Source organism: Choloepus didactylus, chromosome 14, assembly GCF_015220235.1.
Source record: "Choloepus didactylus isolate mChoDid1 chromosome 14, mChoDid1.pri, whole genome shotgun sequence".
Taxonomy (NCBI): Eukaryota; Metazoa; Chordata; class Mammalia; order Pilosa; family Megalonychidae; genus Choloepus; species Choloepus didactylus.
In genome coordinates, this window is record NC_051320.1 from 26,474,997 (window position 1) to 26,497,270 (window position 22,274).

The 22,274-nt window shown below is 40.5% G+C and overlaps 1 protein-coding gene across 1 annotated transcript; it reads right to left on the reverse strand.

Annotated features, from left to right (window-relative positions):
- Positions 1-6,181: 6,181 nt before the first annotated feature.
- Positions 6,182-21,259, reverse strand: PRDM14 (PR/SET domain 14). Its single transcript, XM_037803596.1, has 7 exons — positions 20,560-21,259; positions 19,958-20,011; positions 19,710-19,867; positions 18,420-18,699; positions 14,231-14,433; positions 8,568-8,669; positions 6,182-6,406 (listed from the first exon to the last, which is right to left on the reverse strand). The coding sequence occupies exons 1-7, from the start codon at positions 21,257-21,259 to the stop codon at positions 6,182-6,184; spliced, it is 1,722 nt and encodes a 573-aa protein (XP_037659524.1).
- Between the last annotated feature and the right edge of the window lie 1,015 nt (positions 21,260-22,274).

The following is a 22,274-nucleotide window of genomic DNA, read 5'->3' on the forward strand; positions in this document are numbered from 1 at the left end:
GGCCAGGCACTATCTTGGAGGCACAATAAATAAATACAACCATATTACAAACCTACTCGTCTCATTTTACACCTGAAATCAGTTGCTAATCCTGGTAGATCCAATGATGACAGACACCTAGGTTTAGATTAGTGGGATTAGATTTCTTGGAGAGAAAGTCCCATCTTCTGCATTTAAGTATTTCTGTAATTAGTAAAATTTACACACAGACCTCTATCTTTTAATACCTCTTGACATTTTGTGCGTTATTCAAGTGATACATTTAAAAACTCCATTTCTGTCATTACTTCCTCTCTCAAATCCTGCAACTTCTTGAAAAAAAGTTGGTTACACACCAATGTCCATAGCATTTTTCACAATAGCCAAAAAGTGGAAACAAATAAGTGCCCATCAACAATTGAATGGATAAAAATTTTAAAATGTGGTATATGCATACAGTGGAATATTATTCCACCATAAAAAGGAATGGAGTTCTGATACATGCTACAACATGGATGACTCTTGAAGACATTATGTTGAGTGTAATAAGCCAGACACAAAACAGCCAATTTTGTAAGATTTCACTTATATGAAATACCCAGAATAAGCATAAGCAAATCCATAGAGACAGAAAGTAGACTAGAGGTTACCAGGAGCTGGTGGTAGGGAGATATTGCTTAATGGGTACAAAGTTTCTATTTGGGAAGGTGGCTGAAGTTATGGCAATGGATGGTGGTGATGGCAAGACAACACTGTGAATGCAATTAGTACCACTTTAATTGTACTTGAAAGTGGGTTAAAATGGGAAATTTCGAGGTGTGTGTATGTTACCACAATAAAGTTTACAAATGAGAGAGGATGGACATGCGGGCACAGAAGCAGGGACTGAAGTGCTGCCGCTGCCAGGCAAGGATTGCCGAGGATTGTCAGCAGACCAAAAGCTAGCCAGAGGAAAGGAAGGCTTCTCCCCTGCAGGTTTCAGAGAGAGCCTGCCACCACACCCCTGTCCTCCACACCTTGATTTTGGACTTCTAGCTTCCAGAACTGTGAGACAATAAATTTCTGTTAAGACACACACACAAAAAGTTGGCAATTGCCAAAAGTGCCAGCTGGGCCAGAACTGTGGATTGCCCACAGGGGCTTTTTGGTCTTTGTATTTCAGCACTGTCTTCAGCCTTGGTCTTTCCGGGCCACTCAATCCTTACCTCTGGCAAAGGGGGAGGACTGGAATTCCATATCAAGCCTGCCCTTGGCTGCACAGCTGTAAACTAGACTCCTAGTTAACAGTGAGGACTTCAGGCCCTCTGGCTATTGGGAATAGACTAGCCTAAGGTTTGCCCAAGGGTGCTTTGTGGCTGAAAGGATTTGGTACTGCAGAATTGAGAGAGATAGCAGCGTCCCTCTAAGGGAGAACCTGGAGTAGCTTCACAAGACATCCTGCCCAGTTTATAGTGGAAGATAGTTTCAAAATCAAATTTGGGAATTTGTTTCTGGCACTTTTAAATCAGCATTCACCAAGATTTCTTATGTGGGCCTTCCCTGGTTTATGCAGACTTGCAGCAATCAGTGGTTGAAATTCAAATCTCAGGTCTAGGGTGTCCCAACAAATGGGATTGAAAACCATGGTTATTTAGGGAAGGGAAGAGCCAGTCACAGATTGGGGTGAGAAAGCCCAAGTCCTTTTTCGATTCAGTCCTTTCCCCAGTGGAACAGAACATTTGAGGGGTTATGCAAGCCCTAAGCCAAATCCTTCATGCAAGCCAAAACCTCTAGAGAAAACTTTTCCAGACGTAAAAAGATGACATGTTCTACTATCTTTGAAAATAAACACAAGGTGCATGACAGGAGTGATTTTGTTGTGGATTCACTGTATTTACCCTCGATTCTCTTGCTGTATCTAAAAAGATGAATTGAGTAGGAAAAATCACATATTTGATCCTAAGACCCTTATCTGATATTTTTATTAGCATTTTTCAAATAAGATTATAGATAGAACACACACAGAAGCAAATGGAAGAACAATTAGTATTTTTAAACAGTTTGTAAAATTCAAGAATGGGATTCCAAAACCTTTGCTAACACTGTCTTGATAGCAAACTACTTTCTACACAAAGTATTGTTAGAAATAGATCAAAATAAATTTTATAAATCTATAGATAGAATGTACATCATGATAAAACACAAATTTCTCCCACTTTTTATACATGAGGTCACAAGAATCCTGAGATAATTTAAGATGAAAAAAAGAATGACAGTGAAAACACTACCTTATCTTGAGATTATATGCAAAAATAAAACCACAATCTTCTCTCTAAACATTCTCTACCCTTGTTATAATTAGGGCTAAACACTTCACTTTAAAATACTGTATTTCGTCTAAGTTACTTTAAACCAACAAAGCAATAAGGTGAAAATTCTTCTTTGGAGCAATAAATGGAATCATTGTGCACTTTATATTTCCTAAATGTCTGACCTCTCAAAACAATGTAGAAAACTATTGTTTTCTATATAAGATTCCCATACTTTATGAAGAGATTATCAGTGAGGGAGAAGTTTATCTCTATTTTCTAAATATTTTAACATTATTTTTCTTTCAAAACAATTTTGGTTGTTCTGTTTTCACAACTTTCAACCAAAAAAGTGCTGTGATATATTTTAGTTACATTTTTGTATTGAAAGAATTGAATGTATAAATTTGTTCTCCTGAAAATTGGGGAGGGTTCATAAAATAACATTTCAGTGCATTTACTGCCCCTTAGAAGAGTCATAGAGCATTCTGGAAGTATTTAAAACTACAGTGAATCAAATATTGTGCAACCTGCCATGTCAAAATTGGACCTACCAATAATAGATGGAACAGGACAGTATTTATCTCTAGCCATCTGATTGTGAAAGGCAAATTCTCCCAACCCCCAACCTGCCGTACTGTTGGCCTGGGTACAAACTGAGCCGTGACTTTATGGCCAAACAGGACCTACTGCTGGCCCCATACAGATCCCAGGCATCTGTCTACTTTGATAGCTTTGTTCATTCAACTGCCAACTTCCCCGGACCTTGAAGGACACCCTGAGGGCCCATTAAGAGCTTCATCAATATGGAGGCCAGTTTACTTGAGCCTAGTTATTTTTCCAGGATTCTGATGTCCCTTTTTATATGCCATTTTTTTCTTACCCTAATGAGCGTAGAGGTGATATTTATTATCAAACATAGACTCAGATAGGGAAAAGAAATATGAAAAGAGAAACTACCTTATGAGAAAGCCTCTACATTCCATTGATAAGGCTTGCAGCTGCAGAAAGAGTTCTGTACTTCCAACAGCAAAGGAAAGACTGTGTCCTGTTGGTATCCTTTATTCCACTACTCTGCTTGTGAGCAGCATTCTAAATTTCTTCTGATGAATAACTTCGAAGTCTTGTCAAGTCACTTAGCTACGCAGTTTCACCCACTTCTATGTTGCAGAGACAGGAGGATAAATCAAATCAAAGAAAGCATCGGAATCACTTGAGGGGCTGGTTAACACAGATTTGCTTTTGGGAGTAATTTTGGTCTCCAGGCGCGCTAGAGAATTTGCATTTCTGACAAGTTTCCAGATGATTATGATGCTGCTGGTCCAGGGACACACTTTTGAGAACCATGGAAATAAAGCACACAAATCAGATACTAATACTTGGATAATTCTTTGACTCTTTTGCGATGACTGACAAGTTAAGGGAAGGGAAATAAGATTTATGTATCATCAAAGATGCAAGTCATCTCATTTTATTTAATCCTTACATTATTTTAAGGATGTGGAAATTAAACCTCAAAAAATTAAATGAATTGCCTAACATTATACAACAGGAAAATGGTGGAGACAAATACAAGTTTGTCCAACTCCACAATGTATATTCCATGATACAGTTTACTGCCTCCAACGGTGTTCAGAGTAATGAGCCTAGGGTTTTAATTTCATTCTACATGGTGATTGTCTTCTACTTTGACTACCTCAGTCTATCTTTCTATTATTCTTGTAAGTGGATTCACGTTATTTTTGGAAATGGATGCAATATACATTTTAAATAAACAAACATAAAAGATCATAAAGTATTACTAAAGAAAGATACTGTGAACTGATTGGATTATTTACAGGAAGAATCGAGGCAGTATCCTAACTAATATGACCAAACTTTTGCTGGAAGAGGTCAGAATAAATGAAACGGCAATGAACCCCCAGAGCTTTCCAGTTAGCTTGATTTGCAGGCCTGCATGATTCATAGAAGGTTTTATTTGGCATGCAGGCTTTTTGGACAAAGTGAATGTCTGAAAGGGCAAAAAAAAAAAAAAAAAAAAATTACCTTTCTTTGCTACTATTCTGATTTAGAGAACAAAATAATTTGAACTATTTGACTAGTGAAAAAATAAGCCTTATATCAGTTCCTGTCTTGCTTTACACTGCTTGATTTTAAAATAAAATATTCATACTCATAAATGGAAAGAAAATGTTTTGTAATTCATTTGTATTTTGAACTAGCAATCAAAGAAAGGCTGCCTAATTCCGTGATAAGCCCCAACCTTTTCAAAAGACCATTGTTCTGTCTTAATTAACATGAACTAAAACAGCCCTAAAACAACAGGACCCAGTCCCATTAGGATAAATTACCCAGGCCAAATCAAGGCAGCGAAAAATTCCCCGGAGGAAAATCTGTCACTGTTTTTCCACCTGCACTACATCTAGTCCTCAAAGGACTCTGCTACAGCTGGAAGCTCCCTCTGGAAGGGGCATCTGTTCGCAGTGAATTTGCTCCTTATTGCGAATCGTGAGCCCTGGATAAAGGGTGGAGAAAAGTCCTAGGCAGTCAGTAGAAAACAGGGATAGGGATATGACATGGCCTTAGTAGCTGTCGGTGCCTCTGAGGCACTTTTATTCTGGTCTCAAATTTTCTGGGTGAATATTTAAAAGTTCGTTGTTGCTCACCTTAAGGTAAAGAAGTAGGGGATAATTAACAGAAAAATGCTATTTCTTTAGCCGAAGTCATAAATTGAGCATGGTGTTAGCTAAGAGGCTGGGCTTGGGAGTCAAGACCCAGCTCAAGTCCTGGCCCCTGCCTTTAGGCAAGAATCTGTATTTAAAGCAGGACCCTGAACCACTTCCTTAATCTCTCAGCTTCAGTCTCCTCTTCTGTAAAGTGGTGAGCTCACTGGTACCATCTCACAGGTTAATGTGAGGACTCAGCTAGAGATTGCTGTAAAGTCCTTGGCCCAGAGACAGCAGATAATAATAAAATGCTCAATAAATGTTTGCTCTCTTTACACATGGGACTAGTCTGCTATCTGTCCGCACATCAGAAGAGATCATTTCCCACATGCTTTTGACAGTCCTGTGATACCTCATACAGCACATTTTTCTTTTCAGTGGACCTCCATTTTTGCACACTATATATTAGCAAGAACCAGCTCATTAGACACACCTAGAAAAAAAATCCACTTGTCTTTTCATCAAGAATGAAATCAGGTTTAAAACTAGGGCAATATAAACATCTTTATTTTTTAGCTTATTGCAACCCTTAGCCGTTGCTTGGTAAAGGTCACAGATGATGAGATGAATAACCAACTTCCGTGTCCTGCAAGTAATTTTATTTGGTGCTACTAAACTGAAATTATTAATTGGCATTTGTCAGGTGATGGGGAACGGACGGGGAAGGGTTTAAAATGAATTCAAATGAAGATGGGAGATTAATTCACACCTGAATGACTTGGTTTCCAATACTAATAAAGCTCTGGCTTGAATGAAACCTCTAAGGAATATAACAGGTGATGCCCATTCATCCAGTACAATTTGGGGCCAAAGGCAGATAGTAAAGCCCTCCTATTCTTTCATCATGAAATCAAGGGCTCTACTCCCAATTTCTGAAACTTCACTGACTCTATATTATAGTCACTCTCAGGATTTATGTTTTTCAGACCCTCAAGCACTATTACCAACCAACTTTTACTATTTCTAGGTAAATTCAGAGTTCAATTCTTGTTAAAAGTTGTGGAAAATATTTCTGTGAAAGCTATTATGTCCACAGTCAATAAATATGGTAAAATCAGCAAACTGATTGGTTCCATTTTTCTGTTTCTCATCTCAGTATTACTATCATTTGTTCATATGACACATCCATAATCCAAAATAGACAGAATTTTAGTCGTTAGTTTTCACATTGCCCCCAAACCCTAAGAACTAGTCCTCATGACACTTCATGTGGGAGCAGAAGGCTTCTGGGTCTGGGAAGGCTTTCCCACAGATGCTACAGGAGCAGCTGTCATCGTCCTTGTGTGAGCGACGGACATGGCTGTCATGGGCAGCATGGGATGCAAAAGATTTACCACAGTACTTGCACTTGAAGGGTTTCTCCCCGGAGTGTTGCCTAATATGTGTGCGGAGTATGCTGGAGGCAGTGAACTTCTGGCAGAGAACAGAAAGCAGAAGAAAAATTAAATTCCATGAGTTGGAAAACCAATGAAATGAAGGTGAACTTTGTTGTTACTGAGACTCATGTCACCCCTTAGTTCTCCAAGTGATGAACCTTGGATTTTAAGGCTATAGAGCATTGTTCATCAACCGCAGTCGCCTTAGTAAGAGAAGACTTGATCAACTTGTCATTCTGACAGGTTTTGAGTAGCACTGAATATTACAACAGTGGCTCTTCAGTGTGTAAGATCACTTGGGGGTCCAGTTAAAAATGCAATTGTAGATTCACATGCAGTTGTAAGAAATAACAGAGGATGCCTCATGTTGCCTATTATAGCCACACCCACTTCACTCACACACCTACCCCTCAACCCTGAGCAACTACTAATCTGTTCTCATTTCTATATGATTTTGTCATTTCAGAGATGTTATGTAATTGGACTCAAACAGTATGCAGGCTTTTGGAATTGACTTTTTTTACTCAGTATCATTCTCTGGAGATTCATCCAGGTTGTTGCATGTATCAATAGTTCAATCCCTTTCATTGCTGAATAGAATTCTGTGATATGAATGTACCACAGTCTGTGTAATCATTCACTCACTGAAGGACATCTGGGTGGTTTCCACTTGGGGGCTATTATAAACCAGGACCTTTCAGGATTGGTGCATGCCAGCGTGTGGGCATTGCCTTAGTAATGGAATACCTACACCCAATCAGCCTTAATCAACTTAAATAACTGGACTAATTTGTGTCATCAGGGTACTTAGTTCACTTTTCAGGGCATCCGCCATTCCCAGGGCCGCCAGGAAGTCCAAGTGAGGATCAGAGTTCAAATTCAAGAAATGGGATGGTGCATGGATATTTTGACTTTGCTCTGGGAAATCTCACAGGAGAGAATTTGCCCCTCACAATAGACTGTTTTTCATACAAATCTATGGCCGCCTTCCTTTGGTGAGTACTGGATCCACACGGTCTAGTTATGTCTCTCTGCCCCATTTTTCTATGCTGATTATTTTCATTCTATTGATACACATTTTCTTTGGAGGTATTAGTTTCCCAAAATCTGGTAGACTCAATATTTTATTCTTCTTTGGGAATTTTAGAAGTCCCTGAATAAGACAGCCCACATTCCTCATATGGCTTTATTTTGTAATTGACTTGGTGATAGAAACATAGTCTATCAATAAGACTTACAGTAAGACCTTCTGCAATGACAGAAATGTGCTGTACCCACATTGCCCAATTTGGTGGCCACATGTGGCTACTGAGCACTTGAAATGTGGTTTGTGCAACTGAGGAACTGAATTTATAATTTCACTTCATTTTCATTCATTTAAATTGCCATATATGGCTAATGGCTACCGTAATGGAAAGCACTGATACATACTATCAATGAAGGACATAGGCGTTTTGGTATAACATTTCCAAGGGTACTGGTTAATCTGTTCTCTGTTCCAGGAATGCTTAATCACATGGGTCTCTTCTTTTTTACAACTCAGTGTTCTAAATAACATAATTAGATTAGCTGCCACTTCTTCAGTGCCCCTCTAGAGAATCAGATGAGCAGCATTCTTCCAATTTTAAATCTTCAGAGATTAAAATGCTAATAACTAAATACTAATTAATACTTATTAAAATACTAAAATAATAGCATGTCAAGGTGCTTACAATGTGCCAGGCACTGTTTCAAGTATTTTAATTATTTTAACTCATGTAATCCCATAACTTTGTAAGGTAAAGACTATTTATTTTCCCTATTTTACCAATGAGGAAACTAAACAAGAGAAAAGTTAATGCACTTGCTCAAGATTGTACTACCATGTAAACATCAGAGGCAGGATTTGAACCAAGGCAGAGGCTGAGCCTTATGTGTCTTAAATACTACATAATATTGCCTGTGATCTTTAGGTCCCTGCAAATTTGAAGAGTATTTCATTACACATGCCCTAACCACCAGTTTGGCAGTAAGAGGTCACAACCAACTGCCTTCAGCAGATTCGAACATTATTTGGGGATAGGAGTTGGTACTGGAGAGATGATAATGGACTAACAATTAACAAGAACTCACAAAACAGGAATTATGCTTCAAGTTCTTATCCCTGGACAGCCAAGCAGTATTTAAAAATGATCCCTTAGAAGGAGGTTTTCATTTACCTTTGTACAGTACACACACTGGTACGGTCTGTCTCCAGAGTGGACTCGCATGTGTTTGTTTAGGCTGGAAGACTGAGAGAAACATTTCCCACAGGTAGAACACTAATGTGAAAAAGAAAAATATAATTGAAATCATGTCTTCCCTGAAAAAGTTCATTTCAATGATATGTTTACCTGGGGGTGAAAAACATGAGAACAACGATATTTATTCCATATATAAGTGTTGGCAGAGGGTCACCCTTCCCAGGGCCTAAGGTCTACTGGAGAGAATAGAAACACATCGCGTACAGTGTGGATTCTGGTCTGGAGCCTGCCGCTAATGCTGTGACTTTAGGTAACTCACCTGACATCTATGGGTTTCATTTGCTTCAGATGTGAAATGTGGATGTCAAACACAATCATGGTAGAAAATAGAGAGGCCTGAATTAAATCCTGCTCTGTCAACAAGGAGCTGTGTGACCATAACGAGTCAGTTAAATTTGAAATCTTTGTTTTCTGATTGTCCTCACCCACAAAATACTTGCTCTGCCCTCCTCACAGAGTTGATTAAATTACATGCACTGTGCAATTAATTCAAGTGTTTATTGAGTGCCTACCATGTGCCCAATACCTCACCAGAGGCAGACAGCTAACAATCTAGTGGGGGTGGTGATGGATTTGAAAACCAAAATGGCAATACAGGTTGACGGATGATCTGAAATATACACTTACAAAAGAAAAATCTTTTGGGGATCAAGTGGGAGCATGTGGTACAGTCACATGCTATGAACAGTTCATGTCATGTCTCTTTACTCTTAATCCAGTCTTCTCTAATTTTTCTTTACTGCTTCAAGTTTTAATCATGAGCATGTATTATCTTCATTATAATAAAAGTCAGATATTTGAGTCAATATTGCAAAAAGAACAGATTATTATAAAAGGATAGCAAAAAGAAACTGTTCTTGGAAGATAAAAACAAGTGAAACAAGCACAAAAAATACTTAATAGAAATACTGTATAACTGAATGGATGCAGTTGACTATAAAGGCTGAGTACATGATTTGGAAAATAAAGTTGGGGAACAAACTCTCTGAGAACACATAGCAAAAATTAAAAAGTTAAGAGTATTTAGAGAGGTACGTTCCACCTAACATGTGACCAAAAGGAGATCTTGGAGAGAACAAAGAACTAGAAGACAGAGAGAACAAGAAAATTCCTTTGAGTTTAGGATTATGCTTTAAGATTGAAAGAATCCACTTAGTGTGGAGGTGGTGGGAGAGAAGCGAAAGACACCCAGCTTGACACATTCTAATAAAATTTCTGAACTCCAAAGACAAAAACTACAATTTCCACAAAGAAGAAAACTGATTATTTACAAAGAAACAAGAACCAGATAGGCATCAAATGATAGAAGAAAGTTCTGAGGGAAAATTCTTTTGATCTAAAAATTCTATAACCAGCTAAACTATCAAAGAAGTATACAAGTAAAATATCCTCAGACAAACATGAACTTGGAAAAATGATCATGTGCCCTAAAAAAAATTATTTGAAGCTATACTTCAGTAAAACAAAGAAAAATCCAAGAAAGCAGAAGAGTGGGATAGAAAAATCAGTGGAACTAATTTAGGAAGGTGATAAAAATAACCAAATATTACAGCTCACAGGCCTAGAAAGCAACTGATTCAAATCAGAATAAGCTCCATGAAGAATGCTTTCAACAAGAATATAAATATGAAACAAATTACATAATTAAGAAACTGAATTTATCTCTTAAAGCAGAGATAAAGCAATTAGAAATCCCACGAAAAACAAAACCTTATAAGGAAGTCAAAGAAACAATACTTTTTGAAAAAATGAAGCCATATCTCCATTGGTTAATGTGATGGTTTGACACTGCATATACCCCAGAAAAGATCATCTTCTTTTAATCCATTCCTGTGGGTGTAGTGTAGACCTATTGTTGGTGAGACCTTTGATTAGGTTATTTCAATTGAGATGTGTTTCATCCTCTCACTGGAGTCATTTATAAGAGGATAAAAGACAGAAAAAAAACCCAAGAGAAATTTAGAGAAGGACATATAGAAGCCAAGAGAGAAAGAAGCTAAAAGAGAGAAACACGCAGAGGCTCAGAGAAGAAGCCACTGAAGCCAAAGGCTGGAAGCAACAAAACCTGGGAGAGAAAGAAGAGACAAGCAGAACCATGTGTCTTTCCTTGTGATAGAGGAGCTGAGGATGCCGGCAGTCTCTCTTCAGTGTCTGCGTATCATGCTGTTGATGACTCATTTTGGACATTTTTCATGGTCTCAGAATTGTAAACTTGGAGGTTAATAAATCACCATTATAAATACCATTTCTGGTATATTGCGTTTTGTCAGCGTTAGCAAATACAACAGTCAGATAGTGTAAGAGGTTGGAGAGGACTGACATTTTGAACTCATGTATGGACTCTGTACTCCTAACTGTTATTGTCTAGAGGGATTTCCACTGACACATTTTGTGTTCTTCCTGCAATTGATGTCACTTTTCTGGAACACTGGTCTTCATTAATTTTGCTTGATGCATCACTTGAAAAGAAGGTAACTTTAGGTTTTAAATGTTACAATGAGGATGGTAATATAGGACTTTTATAATAGCTGATTATACACCCATCATCTTCTGAGTTTTTGAATCAACGAGGATCTTTCAGAATGTGATTTTTCTTGTTAAAAATAATCTGAAGTTCTGCAAGTCTTAAATTCATGTGAACTTGTTTTATTTCAGTTCAATTCAAGTTAAACTAAGTATTTTAAAATTCATGATTAGGCTTCCTGAGAAATTAAATATACTTTATGTTACAAAGCTAAGTATTCAAACTAAATTATATGAAATAAAGAAAAGTAAAAGAGATTAAAAATGTTATGAAGTTAAAAAATAGAAAAGTATAACAACCCTCTGTATATAGTGAGTATGCAGTGCCATGGGATATTCAGGTGGAGATGTTCTGTGAACAACCAGAAGTATAACTTTTGAACTCAGGACAATTCTTGGCTAGATATTTGAAACTCACATGTTCAGTGGTATTATAGTCATGATAAAGGATGAGACCACTCAGGGAAAGTTTACAAAGAGAACATTACTAAAGATGAGCCTTTGGGAACACTAAGTATTTTCTATTGCCAGTTGAAAATTATTATTCCTCTGTTCTACCATAAAATCAACTTCTCTTCTTTTTTTTTTTTTGGTCTTAAAAAATGGTAATTTATTTGGCTGTCAGTTTAAGAGGCTAAAAGGTTTGCTTTCTCCCAAGAACTGCAGTATTTTGGCTGCCTAGCAATCCTTGAGTTGCTTGGCTTTTCTGTTACATGGCAATGAACTTTCATTTTTCTTCCAGTTCAACTTCCCTTTTGAAGTGCAAGTCATCATCTCACAATTACTGGCTTCCACCCCTTCCTCATCATACCTGTCATCTATTATCTCCTAGCTACAGGTTTTCTCCCCTAAACCCCAACCTTTGTCCTGCCATTGTTCTCAGCGTTTAGGCACGTGACCCATCCAACATCCTAGTAGAAGTTTCTTCACCTAACTGATAACAAACAAAACACCCTAATCCTGTAGCTTCTACTTTCTTAACACCCTTTCATCTGCAGCAAATATGACAAAGGTCCTAAATACAGAGTCTAATCAACTGTACGATACACTATTACTTTACATACTAACTAAAAAGAAAATGCTACCAATTAAAACTGTGGCATGCCATCAATTGTAGAACACACCCCAATATCAGAACTACTAAGATGTGGAATTGATGAGAGAGAGAATTGATGAAATATAGCTTGTCAAATAGTATTACAAAAGCATGTAACAATATGCATACTGGCCGAGGAAATAAATTGACGAATTTTAAGACAAAAACAAATTCCAATAAAAGACATGTTTTAAAAATTTAACCTCATTAGTAAAAAAAGATGCAAATTGCAGCAAGATACCATTTTCCATCTGCCAAAATGGCCATATAGAAGGGTGATATTCACGATTGTTTGAGAGCTGGTGCTGCATACTACACTGCAAGCCCAGCCAGGTAGACTATGAATTGGCACCTTCTCTGGAAGGCAATTTGGCAGCTCACATCAAGAGCGTTAAAACTGTACGCACCTGTTAACCCAGATTTTTTTACTTCTAGGTATTTACGTCAAAGAAATAATCAGAAATGGGTAACAGAGATAATGATTCATTTAGAATATTGTTTACTGCAGCAGTACTGGGGAAAAATACACAAAACACAGGGTGGGATAAATAAATTATGGCACATCCATCTGATATACTGATACAGCCATTATTATGTTTATAAATAAGTTTGTGATGTAATGCTAAGTTGGAAAAGTAGCATTTTATTGAGATATTCAGTATGATCCTAATTAAGTTAAAAATATATGCACATACATACAGAGAGAAAATAACACATTTAAAATGGCTTAATTCTAGGCCATGTGATATCAGGGGCTTTTACTTTTTTTTCCTCTCCCAAATTGTCTTTACTAAGCACAGATTATTTTCTCTTATATTAGAAATTAAATATTAAATTTTACCAAATGAAAATATAAAAATCACTCTTGACCTCATTCTTGTCCACAGTCCCAGAATTGTAGTTAGCTGTTTCTTGTGTTTTTTTTCTGACTATTTTTCCTTTTATATGTAAACATTATTTATACATAAGCCTACATAATAAAATGATTTAAATGAGATCATTCTATACATATTCTGCCATTTGTTTTCGATTAATAAGCCATAATTTTTATAAACAATCTGGGTTGATGAACATGCACTGTCTAACTTTTCACTATCAGAATACTGGATGGCATAATTTTTTACTATTTGCCAGAAATAATTTTACTGTCTTAACATTTTAAAATGATCTTAGAATTCCATAAATAATCCATGATAATTGTGAACATACTCATGTTTACAGGAGTTTATACAATGGTGATTAAAAGTGATTTTTCCAGCAGTTTAGCTGTGAACAGGAGGAGAATAGGACAATTCAGTTATGATTTCTGCTTTCACATGAGAAAAACTGAGAGGCTTGGTGTTGTTATGCAAGGTGGTACCCAGTCAGCTAGTCTGTATCTAAAGAGCATCCTTTCTAATTAAGCACAATGGTATTTTGTACTCTTAAACCAAGGTTGGCAGAGCCAAGGACCAGGTATCTAGAATGGTGGGAAATGGCTCCCAAATACCATTATTGGTTTCCTTCCTTCCAAAATCCTTGGCATGCCATGGAGGCCTTCCGTTCTTTTCCATGCCTGTACTTCATCCTCACCGCTAACTATCAACGTGCCTGCACGGATGATGGAATAATGTGCAATTACCTAAAACCATGTGCCAGGCTCTTGCCAGGACCAGGAATTTTCCAACCCTCTCCCCCTCCCCAATCAACCCTGCCTCTGACCTAGTACAGATACCCCATTCTTCCTTCAGGATCCGGCTCAAGACCACCTTGTTTATGAAGCCTTTTGCAACCAAAGCTCCCTGTAAAGCTGTCCTAACACCTGGTTCGTGTTCCTGCCTCTTCCATAGCACTGTCACCTCCCGCTGAGATCCCATGGACTCAGGCTCTGTGCATCCCAGCCAAGTGGCACCTAGGGTGAATGAGTGGGAGAACGTGTGCAAGGATAACCAGCAGCGATCAACTGCCTTCCGGATCTTACCTTGTGAGGCCGGTGCTTCTCATGGACGTGAAGAATGTGGATCCTGAGCCGATCCCGCTTCTCAAAGGATCGTTTGCAGAGAGAACAGGGGAATTTCCTATCACCCTTGTCCACACAGGGGGTGTACTTGAGGTGCTTATCTCTGTAATATTTGTAGGTGAAGACTTTTCCACATCTTTCACATCTGTAACCTTCTGCAGATTCTGTCAAACACAGGGGAACAAGTCATGGTGACTTTTCCAGCTACCTTCCCTCATCATTACTTCCTCCAAGATGATTTTTTAAAACCTTTTATTACAGAAAAATTTAAACATATACCAAAGTAGAAATTATAGTGTAATAAACCCTCATGTACCCATTACCGAATTTTAACAATTATCAACTCACAGCCAATTTTGTTTCATCTATAATACTACTACCCACTTCCCTCCATAATGAATTATTTTGATACAAATATATCATTTGGTCCATGAAGACACAAAGAAGATGCACCTTTTAAAAGATGACTTTTTAAGACGCATAACCATCATGTCATCATCGTACGTAAAGAATAACTTATTCCTTAATATACCTGTGTTTATACGATTCAGATTAGGATGCAAAGTCTACATATTGTATGTGACTGCAATGTCTCTTAGATCTCTTAATCTGTAGGTTTTCCTTCCCTTTTTTATCCTGAAATGCATTTGCTGAAGAAATCCTTCCTCCAGCACCACATAAGAGCAATTCAGTCCAATGGTCCCTGGACAAATTCCCGACTGGCACTTGCTACAAGCTTCATATACTGAGGCACATCTACTCCTTCTCCCTTTAAAATCAGCCTGAGCTACAAGCTCAATACAGTTCTCCTAGGACAGTGATAGACACCCACAGCCTACCTTCCAGGCTCCTAGAGTGCCGTTCCAGGAGGACCCCATTTACAAAGTCCTAACGGGTGAAGGGTGGGAAGAGTTAGTTTACAGTTCACTTCTCTGAAATCTGGGGGAAGTTTCCAGAGCTGGAATCTTCAGGTATAGAGTTAGAATGAAAATGCCTTGCCTTCCCTACCACATGGAATTACTGTGACGATTAATTTAATTTTAACACTTACCAACGAGAGTGATACCAACGAGTTCTTAGTAATGAGAACATAGTATCACTGAGCGTCAGACATGACTGAGAAGGTACGGTCTGTTTTTATTAACAGAGGAGGAGGTTAGGGAGGGTGCAGCCGACTCTAGCAAAGGAGGTCCCAGGTCCAGGGGTGTCTATGTTTTGGAGGGGGGGGATGGGGGCCACCTACAAAAACATCCCTGCTGAGAACACTCAGGATTCCAGAGGATAATATGGCTTTGACTATGAATGCATCACTGAGACCTTTTTGTCTGCTCCCAGGGACAGAGCAAAAAGCCAGAAGTGAGTATATGCAAGAGTCTGTAGATAGAAATCTTTTAGCACCAGGACAGCAGGGAAGCTGTCCATCAGGGGCTTTGTTAGCTGACAACTACATCCCCAGCACATTTAACAGGTGGCTAAGGAAATAAACCATCCATTAAGTAAATAACCAGGCCCACAGCCTCCAGCCCCAGGCCATCTATTGCCCCCCTAAGTCTATCACTTTCATTGAGGTGCTAATACTCCCAGAATCTCCTGGCTGGGCCAGGTTTTGATGGAAGCTAGAATTTTTCATTGGTCAGAAATACCTGGTCTTCCTGCTTCCTGGGTGGGAGAAGAAGGTCAGCTATCTTTACAAATCAAAGCCCTAAATCACACCAAAATTCAGAATAAGAGGATCAATAGTGGGTCCACATAAGAATAACAATTTAGGCATAAACGAAACAATGGTCTTACTAATTAGGCTTCTGCTATGTCTAGTTCCCTTTCCTTTTTCCTACCCGCCCCCCCCCCGCCCCGCCCTCACCCCCTCAACCCACAACCCCCAATCTCAATCAACTACTCTTTCTAGCCAAGGGGTTTGTTTCTCAGTACTTCTAATAATGATACTTTCTGTCCCACCAGAGACACACAGTTTGGATATAGTTTGGTAATCACCGAGTTGTCTTTAAAAAGCGAAAAAGAGTTGTCTTCACATTCCACACCTCCATTCTCCAAAACACACAGCTTGCATACTCAAATACCCCACTCGCATAGACCCTCTCCCTCCACACTCAGACCCTAAGGAGGAAGTTTCCTTGGTCCCACCAATCTTGCCCAAAATTTCTTTCATGAAGGAAAGACTTGTTAAGGGGAGAGTTATTTCTTTCCTTTTTATCATATCCAAAACAATATTAACTGCAAACAAATGAATCCACCCATAATTCCTTCCCAACAAATTAAGTTTGTATTTCCTTCCACACATTGTTCAAAATACACATTCATTTTAACAATGCTGAAATTTGGTTCAGAATTGGAACAAAGGTGTAACTACGTGTGCTGGGTTTTTCATTCCACTTATCACCATAAACCCTCATCTCTGTTGCCTGTTATATGATGGTGATGTGTGATATCTCCATATTATTCCATGTTGATAATATATCTTAATTTACTTAATTATTCTCCTAGTGAACAATTAGTTTTTTGTGTGATTTTTCATTAATATGGATGCTGCTACAGTAAAAATCCTTGTGGATGAAGCTTTTCCTTTTGGATTATTTCCTGAAGATAAATTTCCAGAAGAGTATTATTGAGACATCTATGATAATGAGCATTTTAATAGCTCAGTACATATTGTTAAATAATTTTTCAGAATCATGATGATTACTTTTTGGGCACTATTAAACAAGTATTTTTTTCTTTTTCAAATCCATTTTCACTTCTATTTCAAAGGCAGTACTTCTTTTGGGAGTGACAAGAAAAAACAAAACAAATCAAAACTATTTGCCACTAAGTATTAGACAACTTTGAGCTACACTGTAGGAACGTAGTTCACCAAAAGGAGGACCTGACAGGCCCTTATTATTTCCAACTTGAACTATTGGAAAGGAGCTGCTTGTAATTTACTCCTAATCCCTCCCTGCTGGACTTTTCCCCGCCTTAAATTTCCCTAGTACCTGAGTCTGCATTGCCTTCCCTCTCTCACTGTCTTATGCATCCCTAATTTCAACTCACCCCTAAGCAACGTTTCCCAACATAGTTGTAATGTCTTACTCCTTCATTCAACACACTTTGGTACCCAGGAACAAGGGATGTTAAGATGTTTAGAGTCTTTTCATGCTCTGAAGGGTCTTAGTCCAGCAAGCATGCCAATAATCACTGAGTGTGTGACAAATGCCAATCACCTATTACAACTATTACACTTACTATAGCATAATAAGGTAGTCTTCTATCTTATTACACATGACAGTAGTTTACATTTGACTCATCCTACCTACTAGATCAGTAGTTTTCAAATGTTTGTATATATAAAAATCACCTGGCGATCTTATTTAAAATGCAAATCCCAGAGGCCTGCCCCCAGAGTGGGTTGGTGGTCCTCTAGCTCCTTGCTACTTGGACGGACCAGCAGGATATAGGCATTCCCTGGAAGCTTGTTAGGAATGCAGCATATTTAGATTTGGAATTCTCTGATTTAGAATCTGCATCATCACAAGATCCCTAGTGATTCTTACCCACATAAAATTTTGAGCTGGAGACTAGCTCAGTGTTTCTCAAACTTGACTTGAGACCCACAGTGAGAAACACATTTTATAACTGAGACCCAGCATACACACCATGTCCATCTGAAACAATGCTGCACAAAACGAAATTTACTTAAATGTGACTCACATCTTTATTTTTATTCTACTTTATTCTTATTCTCTTTCTTTTCTTTAATGCTGGTCTCAATCACCAAGACACTGCAACCCCCCATTTGAAAAACACTGCTCCACCTCTTTGACTTCCTCAGCTACATTCACCTGAGCAGACATGAATCAAACTGGTTCACCTATGGCAGAGGTTACATCCATTTATTTCATTTTTGTTTTATTCCTGGGGAGGGGGTGAAGGGGTAAATGAAAGGGTATCCTTGCAAATAGAGGCAGCTTCAGCAGCTTTGGAAAGGTGAAGGCACTTTCCTCCAGCTGGGTAATGGACCCCTGGTTCAGACACTCTCAGTTGAGTCTCCTCCTTTGGGAGGGAGGGGCTCCATGTGTGGAGAAGATGCAGGAGGAGAAAGAGCTCAGTCCTTCCATCCACAGGGCCTCACGGGCGAGCAGAGGTGTGCACTCACCTTCGGAGGCCCCAGAGGGCTCGGAGGGCTGCTTCCCCTGTTCTGTGACCTGAAGGCTCACAGGAATGTCCAGAAACTTCTCGTAGCAGTCTCCATACCACACAAGGAGCTCTTGATTCTGATAGATTTCCTTGCAGCTCTCGTAAAATATCTGCCCTTTACACTGCACTGCAACTAGGTTCTGCTCCTTGGGAAAACGGGCGCAGTTGACATAGGACATCCAGTTCCCTGCATTTCCTTTTCCATCTATAAAGTGGCTCAAATGATCATCTTCAAAGATCTAAATGAGAAGAAAGACATGAAGCTTGGAATGTAGGTTGTTTTTGGCTTAATCTATAAGTTTGCTTATTAAATAGTTATAACCCAAATCTCACACTTGAGTGAAACAAATTTATTTTTATAAATTAGATTTTGATATCACAACTTGATAAAAATCTACTTAAGCCTATGTAGCTGTATTAGCTTAAGGGAATTTCGATAGGTAATATGACATATTTGTAAAGATTCTTACTTTGATTACATTCTTGATTTCCAAATTTCTGTATGTTCATTTCATAAGCAGAGTTAAGGAAAACCTTACATTTAATTTTATCACTTAAAGACAACCAATTACTTTTATATTTTATTCCAACCTAGTTTTCATGCATAGTGATGGAACCATAATTTCATTATTTCCTCACTGTTGGCAATTCTACTATCACCAATGTTTTGTTATTATGAACAATCCCATGATAATTTCAGGAATCTGAAAATTCCTAGTCTGAATTTCAGATTATTTTCTCAAACTATATTCCTAGAAATAGATATTCAGGGTCAAGGGATTTTGAATCTTGATTCTGATATCTTTCAATAAATTACTTTCCTTACAGATAGCAAACTGTGGTCCCACCAGCATGCCCTGTCCATTTTCATAGCCTGAAGAGTATCCATTTTTAAAAATCTTTGCCGATTTTTTAATTTGCTTTTTCCCTCTTGGCATATTTTCAGCATCACTCTAAAATATTTAAAGCATTTGAAATTACCTATAAATATAACACAATGTATTAAATCCTTAAAATATATATTCCATGTCTAATCTTCACAGACTGAAATGACTTCAGGTACCTCAACACAAAGAATTGAGCCATCCTTACGTAGGCCTTTCTATGGTAAAACAGGCAGCCCTGACAGCAGATCCCTGCCCCGGTGTCCTGTTTCCCCAGCCAGGATGCTCCCAGAGGAGCAAAGACCAAAAAACTCCCCCCACCAGCCTCCCTCCCCACTTTCAGCAGCCTCAGTGAACATATTTACCTCCCACATCAGAGAATCATCTCCATAGGTCTTGACTTCATTGGCATTGACCACTTTACCTTGAAAGGGTCCAAACCTGACTCCTTTGGCAATGAGGCTACTGCAGAACACACCAAAATGTGGGACTTCACCAAACATGGTCTTCACGAGACACAGACCTGGAAACCCCCAAGGGAGGAGAAGAAAATGAAGAAATGGACTGCATTTTTAGTCAGGGGAAAGAAAGCCAAGCATAGAGTTGTGCCTACCTTCCGGTAGTTGAAGGGAGTCTTTATCCAGAGTTTGAGGAAGAGATTCACACCCTAGAAAAAGGCAGGGTTAAGAATTTATTTTTCATGAAAAATGTATCATGAAATGTCTTTAGAAGGCATTTTCTTCTCTCCTCCCTATTATCCTGGGTTTAATATTTAGCCTTGCCACTTTTCCTGCTCCTTTTATGTGAGCTTTTCATATACAGTTTCTCACTTGAGACTCAGAACAAGCCTTGCAAGCTTGTGTAATTACTCCATTTTGCAAATTTAAGGAACTTGAGAATCAGAGGATGATACTGATTTGGGCTAAGTTATAGTAACTGGCTGAGCTGGGACTCCCAAGTGAAAACTGCATGGTTGTTGAGCTACATTATGAGGCTGATTTTTTGCAACTGAAAAGACCAGGCAGTTAAGCCAGTAAGTCTCAGAACTCTGAGCCTAGACTCTCCCAGGCTCCATTATCTAATGGAAGTACACTCCCAACCTCTTCCCACACACTCATACAGCCTCGGATTCACCAGGAAGTGTCTCTCCTCCACTTTCTGCTTCCACTTCTAGCCCCACCCCGCCCAACTCCAGGTGATTTGAATTTCCCTTACTGGGGCTGTCTGTGGGGACCACAAGGCCAGAAATCGCGTGGTGCAGTCGGGCGGGGTGCTCCAGGCTGGAAATGACCCCATACAGAACAAAGTGCAGGTTCTCCTCAGTGAAGTGGTAACGATGAGACGACTTCCCCTCTGGGTTCAGGGCTTTGGGGCCAGCCTCAGACAGTCTGCTGGGGGAGCAAGGTAACTGGGAAGTCTTCAGATCCTCAGGTAACAGGCAAGCGTCTGTAGGGGGCTGAGGAATTAAAGTTTCAGGCCCATAACACTCGCCACTGTTGCTCGAGCCATGGACATGGCCAAAGTTTTCACTGCTGACGCCTGTATACTCGTGGCTGCTGTTCACAAAGTGTGGCACCTCCCTGGGAAGATGAGGAATTGGGTACCACGCGGGCAGCTTGCTGTGCCAGTGCAGATCGTAGAGCGGCTCCCTCTGGAGGGCCAGGCCAGGGCTCAGCAGAGGAGGCACCGTCCGGAAAGCGAAGGGGGACATGGCCTGGGGCCCGGGCACGGCCGTCTCCAGCTGCGGGAAAAGTTGGAAATCCTCCTCGGTGGCGGTTAGGGGGTTTCCAAAGTGGCCATAGGGCGGAAAAGGCGAGTAGTAGGTGGCCAGGTGGTGGGGGCTGCTCTGGAGCCTCTCGGGCGGGTAGCACACCTTGTCCTGGGGCCCGGCCTCACCTGGCGGCCGCAGAGCCATCCCGGGTCACAGCGCGCGAAGGCTCTGTGGGAAAGCAAGCGCGGCTGAGTGCGGTGGCCCCGCGCTGCCCGCAGTGCCCGGGCCTGCTTCAGCCTGCCGGGGGGCAGCGCGGGTTCCTAACACTCACCTCCACCACCCGAGTCAGCGCCAGGTCGAAGGGAATTGGTTAAACTTCCCGATTCGATCTCGCAAACGCTCCCCACCACAAACAAAACACAAAGACAGAAATAAAAAACAAACAAACAGAACCAAAACGAAACTCCGCCCGGATCCCGCCCGACTCCAAATTCCCAGTTAGGGTCGCCTCTGCCTTCCCTCCTCTAACATACCTTGACCAAGCACGACTGGTTTCCGACACTCGCTCACCACATTCCGCCCCCCAAACCCGGCTCCTGCAAAACCTGTTTCATGTTCCCTTCTTCCTCCTCGTTCCAACAAAACACTTTAATAGAGTCGGTCGGAGTCGTAGACCCTCCCACCCCCGGGGCTGGGGCCGGTAGCGCAAAGGGTTCAGGGGGCAGGAGGCAGCTCCCAGGCGCGCCAGGGCCCACAGCCAGGGCCCACCGTGCTGATGGTGCCTGGCCCCCCGACTCCCCCGGGCAGGTCCGGGGGAGAACCGCGCCCAGCTGCAAGGCCACGAAAGGCCACGGTCTGACCCCACGACCCTGGCGGTCGACGCTGCACCGGGTAGCACCCGGGAGGCGCCACCTTCGGATCCCCGGGAGCCCGGCAACGAGCGCCCGGCGCCCCACGCGGGCCAAGCCCCACCACATCCCCTAAGTCCTTCGGAAACTCCAGGTCACCCGACCTGGGGTCGCCTCCCAGGAGCGACGAGCACGAGCCCCTAGGCCAGGTGGGAGAGAAGCGTCGGCAGTCCTGCTCCTCTCGCCCTCTCCGCCGCGCGCGGCCGCTGGGCAAGGATGGCGTTTTAATGGACACGCAGAACAAGTTAACGATGACTGAGGGATGAAGCCCCTTCAGGGCCGGCGGGGCATGCGGTCGGAATCAATGAGCC

Bases quoted from the DNA above. Each gene is read 5' to 3' on its own strand.
- PRDM14 (XM_037803596.1), bottom strand. From the start codon at position 21,259: ATGGCTCTGCGGCCGCCAGGTGAGGCCGGGCCCCAGGACAAGGTGTGC. The intron at 18,700-19,709 runs GTAAATATGTTC...CTTCTCATTTAG, and splicing joins ATGATTCTCTGATGTGGGAG to ATCTTTGAAGATGATCATTT. The intron at 6,407-8,567 runs GTAAATGAAAAC...GTTCTCTGCCAG, and splicing joins AGTGTGTGTACTGTACAAAG to AAGTTCACTGCCTCCAGCAT.